Below are 14,471 nucleotides of genomic sequence, written 5' to 3'. Positions count from 1 at the left end.
CTTTAAGCTTTGATGCTCGTGGAAAGCTCTTCCCACAATCCACACACTGGTGGGTCTTCTCTTCAGAAAGGATTCTCTGTTGTGTTTTAAGGTTCTTCTCTTGTCTTGAACTGTAGACACATGTGTTGAACTGGTGCATCTTTTCTTCAGTTTCCTTTTGATCCGTGAATTTGTTTCCAATTTCTGCAAATATAGGAACAATTTAAAGTGAAATTTATACTAAATATTATATTCAATACTATTACAATACTGCAATACTATAATTTATACTTTAACAATGACATAGCAAGGGGTGGTAGTAGCCTAGTGGGAAACACACTTGCCTATGTACCAGAAGACCCAGGTATGATAAATGCAGTAAATGTAATGTAATGTAACGCAATGCAAGAAACAGCAAATCGCTGTTGCCAATTTACTTTGTAAATCCACTGATCAACTATTAAATAATAATTAAGTGAAGTGATTGTCACATGTGATAGACAGCAGCACAGCACACGGTGCACACAGTGAAATTTGTCCTCTGCATTTAACCCATCACCCTGAGTGAGCAGTGGGCAGCCATGACAGGTGCCCAGGGAGCAGTGTGTGGGGACGGTGCTTTGCTCAGTTGCACCTCCGTGGCACCTTGGCAGATCGGGATTCGAACCGGTGTGTGTTTTTGTGTCTCCAAACAGAATTTCTCTGTGGAACAGGTACATAATACAGATTTTTACTCTAGAAGCCTCACAGACAGAGCTTCAGTTTCATACACTATCATACACTAATAAATTCCACTTGTTGTAAGACTATTTGTGAGGATTGTTGTATACTTTTATTTTTTAGTCTTCACATAGCCATTGGAAATCTTGGCAAATCGAGAAAGCTGCTAAAATTCCTACTAAAATCCACAGATATCACTATAGTGTTTTTACTATAGTCTTTTTAAGTCTTTTTAATGACACTCACCTGAATAGTCTTCATCACCCGACTCGTGTTTTACATCAATTACTGTTGGTTTCAGTGTTTTACCACAGTTCGCAGATGTGATGGTATCTGATGATATTTCTGGTTTATTTTCTGTGGTGTTCTGGTCTACACTCCTCAGATGAGTAGAAATCAGAGACAGATTGGGATCCATCTTGGGACCTTGGAGTGAAGCAGAAGACATTGTAATTATTCTACAATTATCTCCCCACCAAACACATTATTCTAAAATTGACAAAGTCGCATGGAAAATATAATAAAACAGACAAAGCAGGTTTCTGAGCATACATACATTTTTATACATTACAGCATTTATCAAATGCCCTTATCCAGAGCGACTTACAATCAGTAGTTACAGGGACAGTCTCCCCTGGAGCAACTTAGGGTTAAGTGTCTTGCTCAGGGACACAATGGCAGTAAGTGGGATTTGAACCTGGGTCTTCTGGTTCATAGGCGAGTGTGTTATCCACTAGGCTACTACCACCCCCTACATAGACACACAGTCGTCTTTGTTTTCTCATGTATCGCTATTTGTCAGTTTCAGTTTCGTCTTTTCATCTGTTCTCGTTTCCATAGATGGACTGGGAATATCCCACTGACAGGTATGATTGGAACCATTTATGAAAATAACTTTAAGTCCAACACATGTTGCATGGCGTGATAAAAGGGTGCTATGGTCTACAGTAAAAAGCTGCAGTCAGATTCAATAAAAGCAGAATTGCAGAGTTACCAGTTAGCAGCTAAAAGTAAATGTGAAACATTTTTATAAAACCAGACTGGAATTTTTCAGAGATACCATTAAGATCAAGGTGTGCCTGTAAATGATCATGAACAACATGAATAAAAATGGGAGTTTAGAAACGGGCCTAAAGTTGGAGAGAACAGCGTGACCAAGGTTGCTCTTTTTGATCAGTTGTACTACAGCATGTTTAAAGCAGCTGGAAAACATCTGGACATCAAAGATGAATGAATTAAGTCTGCAACATATGGTCCGATTGAACTCAATACATCCTTGCAGTGAAATTGTGGAATTGTGTCAAGGGGACAAAAATGACCACAGATGCTTAATTATTTCACTTAGGGTAGAGAGAAAATCTGGTTCAAACTGATGGAAAACGTTGCATGAAGAAGAGGTGGAGGTGCCTAAAACAGGTATATGGTGAACATCCAATATTTATATCTAATATTAATACATCTATATATGATAATATATAGAAATTGACATTTCTATCCATTATATAATATATTTAATAATGAAAAGAAGCTAAGAAATTGTTCACAAGTTTGTGGGCAGTGGTGGCCTGTAATCAGAAGGTTACCGGTTCGAAACCCGATTCGCAAAGGTCCCACTGAGCAAAGCACCGTGTCCACACACTGCTCCCCGGGCGTCTGTCATGGTGACCACTGCTCACCAGAGGTGATGGTTCAATACAGAGGACACATTACTTGATACAACCTCTGAGAAATGCTGTGATTTCGCTCTGATATTCCTAAAGGCTGCTTCTCAGTATGTCCAGTGATCCTGTCCTTCTCCCGCCCTCTCCCGCGTGGACTTGAACAGTTCATCCGCGTTAACAATTATCACCACAATTTGCACTGACCACACAGTCGTTAAAAGCCAAGAGAATCGAGCGGCAGTCGAAGGGTTAATGGTGCGCATGCGTAGATCCGGGCGCGGGTTTTGACGAGGACTAACGGCAGCGTAGCAGTAAACAAAAACGCAAAATTATACCGTGACAATATCGAAAATATTGATCCCATTGTACTACTATTGACCCGATACTGATACAAACTTGGTATCAATAGTATAGATATTTTGGATCGATCCGCCCATCCTTTGCCAAAATTTGAGAATTAGCTGCTAGTTTTAGCTGCTAGTTAGCATAACTGTATCTGTGGAGAAATGAAAATCACTCACGAAAATCACAGGACAATTTCTTGCTCAAAACAACTGCGCCCGGGAACTGTACTCGCTCTCTTATCTGTTTCTGTCTTTTCCCCGCGACGAAGGCGACGGTGCCACTTACTGGTGCGGAGTGTCGCTGCAGGCCAGTATTCTATACTTGTATATTAGTTACCTAGTTAGTTACTTAGTTAGTTATGCCTTTATTGTCATTGCACAGAAGCAGGATGCTACAAAGACAGACAGATAGAGACAATACATACAATATACACATTATACAATAGGTAGACAATAGACAAACAATTATGGACAACAGTGATGCACACTTTACAGGTCAGTAATTGAAGCATTTTTGTGTATAGAAATATGTGTGTGTGTAGAAGTCTCTGCAGAGGAAAAAACAGAAGCATGTAGTCTGTAATCACAGACTTCATGAGAAGAATTAATCTCATGATTAATAATGGATAATGGTGAATTGTGATCTTTTGTTGTGTACACAGTGCATTACAGGCCCATTATATATATTCCCATTTACATATTTAGGCATCAACCAGAAAGCTTAACACCATTGCACTCACAGAAATATTAAAGAGCTGGGAAAACTGAGAAACCAAGTCAGGTATGCTGTTGACAGCAGGATATTTCTTTCATACACAAGCAAGACATTATGTGCAAAAATAAGCAAAGAAATAAATAAATGAGTCAGTAGGATTTGTATGGATAAAATTAATTTAAACTATCTAAGGGATTTTTTTCACAGCAGTGATAAAACCTTTTAGAAGCAGAGCAGGATATTTCTTTACCTATTATAATTTAATATTATGCATTACATAGCATGCATGTTATATGCAGTGTTGGGAAGATCCCTTTGGAAATGTAATTTGTTACATTGTAACTAATTGTAACAAATTAGTTTGACCCCCCCCCATTTCATTTCTATATAATTTTGCAGTGTGATAATCCCATTCTCAGCAGCAGAGCTATTCAAGTGGAATTACTGTAGAAACAATGCAATTCACACCAATACTGGCACTAAACGGAAAAAAACAATTAGCTGGCAATATGTTTGATGGATGCAAAGTAAGTAAATTGCTTGTCAAATTCTGACTAGATGTTCTGGTTTTCCTCATAACATGAACAGATGAGCTGCATAGAGCCTTTGCACAGTGTTGCAGCATACAAGACAGCAGATGTAGTTGCTTTTAAATGTCTTCTAACTGACTAACTGACTGTTGATTATATGCTTGTCCTTACCACAGCTCTAAATTAAGATAGATTACGCTCCTTGAGAAGTTCAGTAAGATCTGTCAGGAAAGCTAAAACCAAAAGGTTGTTCTCTAGCTGTGCATATTCATACTGAAAAGTTTCAGGAAATCTTTTATTTCAGGCAACACTAGTGCATCCAACCATTGCTAGAGCACCATCAGCTGTGATGGAAATTACCTTACAGAGGGACAACTAGGTCTTTTGACCAAATTCCATAAAAAAATTTGACAATATCAGAAAGTTTGTTTATCGAAGTGGAGAGAAACATTAATGTGTCAATGTCATCTGCCATTCTCTCGCATCGATGTGTAACTGTGCTCCCAGATGTCCCTGCATGTCTACTAATGATCTCTGCTTTATTTTTAAAGGCAGTGAAAAGAACTTATGGTTATGACCGCAACCCCGGTTCTCTGATAGTGTACCGGAGTGATATTGTTAGACTAGATTTATAAGTGTATTTCTATAAATGTGTACTTTGTGTACTTTCTTATTTTCTAAATACTTTGATTTTGGCTACCTGTATTCTGGTGTGGGTAAGGGTATAATAATTATAATCCGGGTGTTTAATTAATTGTAGAATGTTGAAGTGTGTTAATGTTTCTGGTCACGTCAAATATGGTTCTGTATTTTTGTTTGTTAAATTTTTGGTTATTGTAAAAAGTTATGTGGGTAATAAAACTTTGATCACCCCCCGACAATTGTTTGGATGCGGCCGTGCCCTTGGGTTAGTGGGTTGGAGACCCGGTTCAGTTCTCTTGGACACATGGCGTGAGTTGTGAGCGGTCCGTGGGGTTTGTGTGCAAAAAGTTTTTTCTTTTAAAATTATGTACATAATAGGAATATTTTGCATGTGTGTTATTTTTTTTTTTTTTATGTTCTTTTAATACTGTATATTGTAGAGAGAGGTGCAGAAAGACGCAATGTGTGGTGCGATATTCTGACACAACCTTGCTTTTTGTACAGAATACAAATCTCTTGGTGTCAGCTCATCATTTGCGGTTCGAGAAACGAAATAAAAAAATTACACAACACAAAAGAAGAGCTGCTACAATAGCAGCGAAAACGCCCCCCTCACAAGTGCTCTCCTAATATGTCAGTCCTGACTGGCTGCCAATTGTGACACATGCGTAGCGTGGGGCGCCGCCCCAAGTATATGTACTGTGACGCTGCGTCACTGCTTCAGTCTAAATAAGCACACCTCGTCCTCCCTTTGTCGGCAAGGAGGGTGGTCTGGTGAGATTACGCTCCTTGAGAAGTTCAGTAAGATCTGTCAGGAAAGCGAAAACCAAAAGGTTGTTCTCTAGCTGTGCATATTCATACTGAAAAGTTTCAGGGAATCTTTTATGCTATCAGAGAATCAGGGTTGAGGTCATAACCTTCTCTTCCAAGCATTCGTTTTGGTATCTCACCATGGGAAATGCTGACTCCCGTATTGCCAGACAAGCTTATATCAGGCCGCTGCCATAACCAGTTCAGGTTGACGTGAGAATCGATATTGCAGCGGTTACGCTCAAAACGTTATGCGCCAGAGACGGCGCCGTGACATTGAATCAGGAGAATCGCACAAACGTGTGTGGTGACGCCCAATGTCACCAACAGATATTTCCCAAAAAAGAGCCTACAAAGTAGACATACCTTGGGTGGAGTGGGCACGCAGCCCGATTGGGGACTGTAGGCCCCGCTAGTGTAAGTTCACACGATTGCCTGGGGGGAGAAAATGTCCCAGTGCCAGAGACACCGTCAGGAGCTCCAGGCAATTGATGTGCGGCCGCCAGACACCATTCCCTGAACTGCCCTTGTGTGTGGCACCCCAGCCCACCACGGAAGCATCTGTTGAAATGACTTTCCGGCTTAAGATCGTTCCCATAGGAATGCGTCAGGAAAGTGGGACGTCCCCAGGGACACAGAACAGCAACCTGCCAGTGGTTGTGTGGTAGCGGGTGTAGCCAGAGAAAGGAGACCCAACTCTGAAAGTCCCTCGTATACAGCCGGCCCAGTGACACCACTCCTATGGCCAGTGCACTATGGCATGCATTTTTTCTTCCTTGCACCCTGAGCTGCAATGGGGGGCTGTTGACCTCCCTGCACTGCAATTGGCCTGAAATGTTTCCTCGCCCAAGCACCCTTCAACTCATGGGGCTTGACTTGTGCCTGAGTGTCAGGCTGTGGTGGTAGCTGGCATCTTGGGATGCAGTAAGCCAGGAGATGGTTCTCAACCTGTGCTAATGTCTGGTGAAGAGCAGGGGGCAGCGGAGGCCTTGCTTTATCCTCCCTCTTTTTGTCCTTGCACCGTTTTTGCATGGTGGCCACTACGGGACTGAACAGTCCCGACTGAACAGTCCCGAATCCACCCGCACGTCCAGCAGCTGTTTCTTCTCCTTGTTGGAGAGGCTGGACAGGTTCAACCAGTGTGCTCATTCCTAAGAGACCATCAGCCTCATTGCGCGGCCCAACGATTGAACGGCGCACCTGTGGAGGCGCAGCCAGAGGTCAGTGACCACGCACATCTCAACCCACACGGGTTAGGCGAGACTGACATTTCTTCCTCCAGTTCTGCCTGTTAGGCAGAGAACTTTGCCTATGGCAACCGAGACGTGGTGGCCTCTCTGAGGACTTCCGGCCAGGGGATGCCCAGTTTTTCAGCTGCCCTCTTGCAAACATTGTGCAGATCCATACTGTGGTATGTCACACCTGTGCTTAAGTAAAGCCCCACATTGCATGTAAGATATATTGAATCTGAATTTGAAAAAAAAAAAAAAAAAAAAAAGATCCCTTCCCACTCTGAATTAAAATAATACATTTTTGCTCTTTTGCCGGTCTGGTCCCTCCACCACTGAAGGTACAAGGAAGACACTTCTTCTAGGTGGTGGAATGAATTTCACTACACAGTCATTATGTATTTTCAAATAGCAGCTTAAGACCTTCCTCTTTCCTCTTTAAATGTAAATGTAGGGGACACACACCCACAATAGTGAACATATAACACAAACCACTTTGACCCAAGGACTACGGACGTAACAGTAATGCAATTCTATTTCAAAATTAAAACAAGGTTATTTTATTATTACATTAAAATACTCTACATTAATTCCAGACACCATTTCATAATTCATTTTAGAGATTACTGCATAAAATTAATAACGTCCCATCTCATTTTAGTCCCAAACATTTTAGTATAGTTTTTGTTTTTAAAACAATATTAGATAGGCCGTGTATTGCCGTGTATTTCCTTCCTTCCCCCGTCAGCTCGTGGACGTGACAGAATTCCCCCATGGGCCGTGGGGTCGGGCAGGTCAGCGGCGAGACGCGCCAGGACCGGGAAACGACCACCACCGTACTGGTTGAGCAGTTTCTTCTCAGTGATTCTGGTGTCGACCTTTGGGTGATCCACGAAATCCACGAGTAAATCCACAACACAATGGTAGTAAGTGGGATTTGAACCTGGGTTTCCTGGTTCACAGGCAAGTGTCTTACCCACTAGGTTACTACCACCCAAAGCTCACCGGGAAACAACACGGAGGAGGAGTGTGTCTCTATGTAAACACTCGCTGGTGTTCCACAGTCGTTGTGAGGGAAAAACTGTGCACCACAGACATCAAACTCTTGGCAGCCTCCCTCCCCAGAGAATTTCCACAACTCTTCCTCATCCTGGTCCACGTCCACCCCAGATACTGCCAATAATGCCACTGCTACTGAGCATAACACACTTAAATAAATTCAAACAGTTATCACCGGACTCGCCCAAATTCATTTTGGGTCACTTCAACCACTGCTCTCCTGATAAGTCACTGAAAGGATTTCAGCAGTACGTCACATGCCCCACCCACATGGGGAAGATTCTGGACAAATGCTTTGGTTCAGCCCCTGATGCATACAGATCTCTACCCCTCCCCCCTCTCGGCTTGGCTGATCATCATACCATCCTTTTTGCAGCAGCATACACACCAATCATCAAAAGCGCAAAGAAGATTGTTAAAAACGTGGCCTGAAGAAAGCATGCAGCGGTGTTTTGAATCCACAGACTGGGACAACCTGCTTTCCTCCAACAATATTTGTGAACAGGCAGACACAGTCTCATCATACATCTCCTTCTGAGTTGACAACATCATCCCATCCAAAACAGTCACCATCTTTCCTAACAATAAACCGTGGATCACAAAAGAACTCAAGGGTATCCTAAACAAAAAGAAAAAGGATCTTCTTTACTGGCTCAGAATCCACAGAGAAATCAAGCTTGGAATTAAAACAGCAAAACTAAAAAACAAAAACAAAGCGGAAAAGAAGTTTTCTGAGGGGAACCTCGGCTCTGCCTGGCAGGGACTGAAAACCATGGCCCCCGCAAACACAGTAGCCTCCAGCCCCAGAAACATACATGTGGAGAGCAGCAGAACCACATCCCTGACTGATGACCTCAACTCATTTTACAGCAGCTCCAGAGTTTTAGATCCTCACTCAAACCAGGCAACTCTTCAATCGTCTTCACCACACTGGAGGTAGTGAGAGCCCTCAAGAGCACTAGAGAGAGAAGCTCACCCGACCCAGACCACATCTGCGGCCGAGTTCTGCGACACTGTGCTCAGCAACTAGGCGACCTATTTCCAGTCCACAGTCATCCCCATTCCCAAAAAAAGCTAAATCAAAGACCTGAATGACCTTCGGCCCGTGGCTCTTACCTCTCTTGTGATGAAAGAGAGGGTCGTAAAAAAAAAAAAACACATAATCAGAACCACCAACTCACAGATAGACTCACTTCAGAGGTGTAGATTATGCAAACTCTTCCATCATAGACACCATACACAAGTATCTGGAGCAGCCCAACTCCTTAGTAACTTTCCTCCAACTTCCATCTGGACAACCAGACAATACCTTCTGACCAACAGACCACAGAGAGTTCTGGTTAACAACACTATCTCAATCGGATCACCCCAAGGCTGCGTGCTGTCTTCATTTACATTTACATTTACGGCATTTATCAGACGCCCTTATCCAGAGCGACTTACAACCAGTAGTTACAGGGGACAGTCCCCCTGGAGCAACTTAGGGTTAAGTGTCTTGCTCAGGGACACAATGGTAGTAAGCGGGATTTGAACCCGGGTCTTCTGGTTCATAGGCGAGTGTGTTACCCACTAGGCTACTACCACCCCTTATCTTATCCACGACTGCATGACCAGACAGCCCAACTGTCACCTGGTAAAGTTTGCTAATGACAGAGTTCTCCTGTCCCTGCTGTCAGGTCCTCTCTCAACCATGGTCCTGTTCTGCAGGAGTTTGTGGACTGGTGTGACACTTCACGTCTGGAACTGAACGTCAGTAAAACCAAAGAGATGGTGGTGACCTTAACCAACAAACAGAGGGACCTGGCTGTGGCAGTTACCTCCTCCATCCACGGGAAACCGTGCATGTCTAACCGACATCTCGTCTTGGATGGCAGCCCATCACCCCAAACTCCATCCCACCAAAACTGAACTAATATTCTTTCCAGCAGATTCTTCACCACATCAGGATCTTACTATTTATCTGGACAACTCACAGCTCTCTCATTCTACAACAGCCCGCAACCTTGGCATAACAATAGACAACCAACTCCTTCTCGACTCACATCAGCAGTGTTTCCCACTCATGTAGATTCCTTCTCTACAATATCAGACGACTCCTCCCTTATCTGTCAACACAGGCCACCCAGATACTGGTTCAGTCCTTAGTAATCTCAAGACTGGATTACTGTAACTCCCTTCTAGCTGGTCTACCACTAAGCACCATCCGACCTCTACAACTCATACAAAATGCAGCAGCACGACTGATCTTCAACCTTCCCAAATTCTCCCACACTGCCCCTCTGCTACGTTCCCTCCACTGGCTCCCAGTAGCTGCACGAATTAGGTTCAAAATACTGATGCTGGCCTACAAAGCCAAACATGGAGTTACACCATCCTACCTCACAGCCCTTATTACACCTCGCACTGCACCTCGTATACTCAGAGCCTCCAGTACTGCTCGCCTGGTCCCTCCATCGCTGCAGGTAAAAGGAAAACATTCATCTAGACTCTTCTCCATCTTGGCCTCTCGGTGGTGGAATGAACTTCCCTTTGAGGTCAGAACCTCAAACGACAGCTCAAGACCTTCCTCTTTAAAGAATATTTAGATTAACTTGTAACTTTCTTATTGTCGAACTTGTGTACAGAATCTGCAACAGAGTGAATAAAAAGATTGTATTCATAGTTGGGGGTCCTAGTGAACCAGAATTGATCTCTTCATCGATGGTAACTTGAAAGCACGTTGTAAGGCGTCTGCCAAATGCCTTAAATGTAAATGTGTACCAGTATCTGGGTGGCCTGTGTTGACAGATAAGGACAGATCCGTCTGCTATTGCAGAGAAGGAATCTACATGAGTGGGAAAGGTTGCTGATGCGAGTCGAGAAGGACAGTTGGTTGTCTATTGTTACTCCAAGGTTGTGGTCTGTTGTAGAAGGAGAGAGCTGTGAGTTGTCCAGGTAGATAGCAAAATCCTGATGTGCTGAAGAATCTGCTGGAATGAATATTAGTTCAGTTTTGGTGGGATTGAGTTTGAGGTGATTGGTTGCCATCAAAGAAGAGATAAGTGTTACATTAAGTACAACTGTGTGTAAACGCTGGGAGCTGAGTGGGAGTGATAAACGCCTCCTAAGTTTTGTGGAACGTTTGTAGGTTGTTGAATATTTTCTCATCAGCTGAGGGTCTTCCATGCTTACCAGGGAGGAAAGGGCACTTTGTGGTTGGGAATTCCCCCTAGAAGTAACTTTTACGCTGTCTGGGGTGTATGCACAAGAAGTTTATTATGTGTGTGTGAGCAACAGGGATCCTTGTGGCCTCTTTTATTTTGCCCCCTTCCCCGGATGACCTGGCAGGATTGCATGGATCAGACCCATTCCAAAAGTGGAAGAACTGGAAATTTACCCTGGTTTATATAATACAGTGTGTATTCATCTTGTTTTTTTTTAATAATTGGATTTTACTTAAATAATCCCTGATGAGAACCAAAAACCAACTCTCTGCTCTGCTTGTTTGTATTGTTTGTGGTTTGAGGTTCCTAGGGGAACTCTCCCCTAGGTGGCGTAGTCACGTTTTTTAGTTTTCCTTGTCCTGACTTAAAGACAGGTTCACAACTATCACAATCAAGATGATAGAATAAAATCTTACATTATTACAGGCGTACACCTTCACTCGCACCATCAGAAGCATGAGTGAATGAGCTTGAAAGCCCCGTCCGACACATTCAGCCTGTGATTCTCTCTCCCGAGATGTTATCCAATTTGTGATCTATAGTCAGAGTGATGTCCAATCTGCGATCGATCGACCATCTGAGACCCAAAAGCTCTACCCACTCCTTCAATCATCCCAGCCAGCCCAGTGGACTTTTAACAGGCTGTCACCGTTTCAGCACAAGACCTGTTATCATGGTTCTGAATAGGTAGATATCCACTGCCCTCCAAGGAAAGAGCTGCAAGGTGCTAGGAAAAAAAGGCATTCTGGCATTGTTCACAGCCACAACTTGTCCGCACACGTAATTATTTTCTTTGTATAAATAAAATGTGATAAGTGACACACTAGCCTAGTTTTTTTATACATACAAACAAAATATGCAGTATTCTTTTTATTTTGGGTCAAAGAATTTGCGGCTCCCAGTGCTTTTTCTCTGTCAGGATTGGCTCTACCTGGAGACACACCTGGGCCCAATCAGGACAGCAGTTAAAAGGCACTGTAAAGCTGATCATCATCGGCTGCGACATATTTGTGGACCTTAAAACATATGTGTATAGTTGTTTTTCAGATCTGGCAATTGCCACATACCTCTGGGTTTGTTTAAGTTCTACTTGTGTAAAACTCTTCCCACACACTGGTAGGGCTTCTCTCCAGTATGTATCTTCTGGTGTATTTTAAGTTTTGATGCTTGTGTAAAACTCTTCCCACACTCCACACACTGGTAGGGCTTCTCTCCAGTATGTATCCTCTGGTGTATTTTAAGGCCAGATTGTTCTTTAAAATACTTCCCACACTCCACACACTGGTAGGGCTTCTCTCCAGTATGTATCCTCTGATGAATTTTAAGTTTAGATGGTTCTGTAAAATGCTTCCCACACTCCACACACTGGTAGGGCTTCTCTCCAGTATGTATCCTCTGGTGTATTTGAAGGTTTGATGCTCGTGTAAAACTCTTCCCACACTCCATACACTGGTAGGGCTTCTCTCCAGTATGTATCCTCTGGTGTTTTTTAAGGGCAGATTGTTCTGTAAAATACTTCCCACACTCCACACACTGGTAGGGCTTCTCTCCAGTATGTATCCTCTGATGAATTTTAAGGCTAGATGGTTCTGTAAAATGCTTCCCACAATCCACACACTGGTAGGGCTTCTCTCCAGTATGTATCTTCTGATGTTTTTTAAGGTGTGATGATTGTGTAAAACTCTTCCCACACTCCACACACTGGTAGGGCTTCTCTCCAGTATGTATCCTCTGGTGTTTTTTAAGGCCAGATTGTATTGTAAAATACTTCCCACACTCCACACACTGGTAGGGCTTCTCTCCAGTATGTATCCTCTGGTGTATTTTAAGGCATGATGCTTGTGTAAAACTCTTCCCACACTCCACACACTGGTAGGGCTTCTCTCCAGTATGTATCCTTTGGTGTATTTTAAGGTGTGATGATTGTGTAAAACTCTTCCCACAATCCACACACTGGTGGGTCTTCCCTTCAGAAAGGATTCTCTGTTGTGTTTGAAGGTTCTTCTCTTGTCTTGAACTGTAGACACATGTGTTGAACTGAAGCATCTTTTCTTCAGCTTCCATTTTACATGTTTGATCCATGAATGTGTTCCCAATTCCTGCAAATATAGGAACATTTTTAAAGGTTTTATTTATACTTTATAAAATACACTAAATTACATTACAATACTATAATTTATACTATAACGACGACATAGCAAGAAACAGCAAATCGCAGTTGCCAATTTTACTTTGTAAATCTACTGATCTACTTGTGTATATGTGTGTGTTTTTGTGTCACCAAATAACAAAATTAGTCCGTGGAACAGATACATAATACAGATTTTTCCTCTAGAAGCCTCACAGAAACAGTTTCATTTTCATACATGAACATCGTCTATTTCACCTTTCAAAATGTCTCATTCCCAACCTCTTTCTTAATAGTCAAACTAATAACTTGTAATAAAATGTAATTATTTAAATAATGTGGAGTGTATTTTATTCCTTTCTTAAAAAATAAATTCCACTTGTTGCAAGACTATTTGAAAGGTTTGTGCTTTATGTGTTTTTAGTCTTCTGATTCTTGGCATATTGAGAAAGCTAAAATTCCTTCTAAAATCCACGGAGCAGTGGTGGCCAGTGGTTAAGGAAAGTTAAAGAAGAGGCTAAGCAGCTACGGTTCAAATCCTGATCCAACAAGGTGCCACTAAGCAAAGCACCGTCCCCACACACTGCTCCCCAGACGCCTGTCATGGCTGCTCACTGCTCACTAAGGGTGATAGTTAAATACAGGGGACACATTTTGTTGTGTCACCGTGTGCTGTGCTGCAGTGTTTCACAATGACAATCACTTCACTTTCACTGATATCACTATAACGCCCTCCAATCTTTTTAACTCCACTCACCTGAATAGTCTTCATCATCCGACTCTTTCTTCACATGAGTTGCTGTCGGTTCCAGTGTTTCACCACAGTTCAGAGATGTGATGGTATCTGATGATATTTCTGGTTTAACATCTGTGTTGTTCTGGTCTACACTCCATAGATCAGTAGAAAACAGAGATGGACTGGGATCCATCTTGAGACCTTGGAATGAAGCAGAACACCTTGTAATCATTCTACATTTATGTCCCCACCAACAACATAATTCTAGAATTATTCCTGACTGAAACATCTTCTTTGACAAAAAAAAACAAGTAAAATATAATAAAATCGACAAAACAGGTTTCTGGGAATAAAAAGTCACACAAAGACACGCAGTCACCTTTAGAAATGTTTCCCCGGAGATTCCTCAGTTCCAGCTAATTTTACACTGAGCACAACAAACTCCAACTTCTCTCTGTTCGCATATAAAGGCTTGTAGAACACGTGAGCTGCTGCAGTCTTTCACAGCCAATCACAGCAGAGTGTTTTCTTATTTAAATTTGATTGGAGGATGTGGGGAAGTGGGCCGGACAAAGAATAGTGAAGAAAAGGTTTCGGCATTAAAAGTGAGAATGATCCCAGACATCAGTATGAATGCGCATTTAGCTGCTATTTAGCATAACTGTATCTGTGATAATGTGTAGAAAGGAGAATCACTCAGAGAAAACACAGAAAT

The 14,471-nt window shown here is 42.5% G+C and overlaps 1 protein-coding gene across 1 annotated transcript; it reads right to left on the bottom strand.

Annotated features, from left to right (window-relative positions):
* Positions 1 to 12,008: 12,008 nt before the first annotated feature.
* On the bottom strand, positions 12,009 to 14,216 carry LOC114803231 (zinc finger protein 239-like; the record flags this gene model as incomplete). The annotated part of the gene is made up of 3 exons (XM_029002650.1): positions 14,136 to 14,216; positions 13,778 to 13,957; positions 12,009 to 12,991 (listed from the first exon to the last, which is right to left on the bottom strand). Coding segments are annotated over exons 2-3 (1,155 nt in total), but the record flags the coding sequence as incomplete, so codon positions are not given.
* Positions 14,217 to 14,471: the final 255 nt, after the last annotated feature.

Source organism: Denticeps clupeoides, chromosome 14, assembly GCF_900700375.1.
Source record: "Denticeps clupeoides chromosome 14, fDenClu1.1, whole genome shotgun sequence".
NCBI lineage: Eukaryota > Metazoa > Chordata > Actinopteri > Clupeiformes > Denticipitidae > Denticeps > Denticeps clupeoides.
Note: the sequence above shows the minus strand (reverse complement) of the source record. Positions and strands in the feature narration are given on the sequence as shown.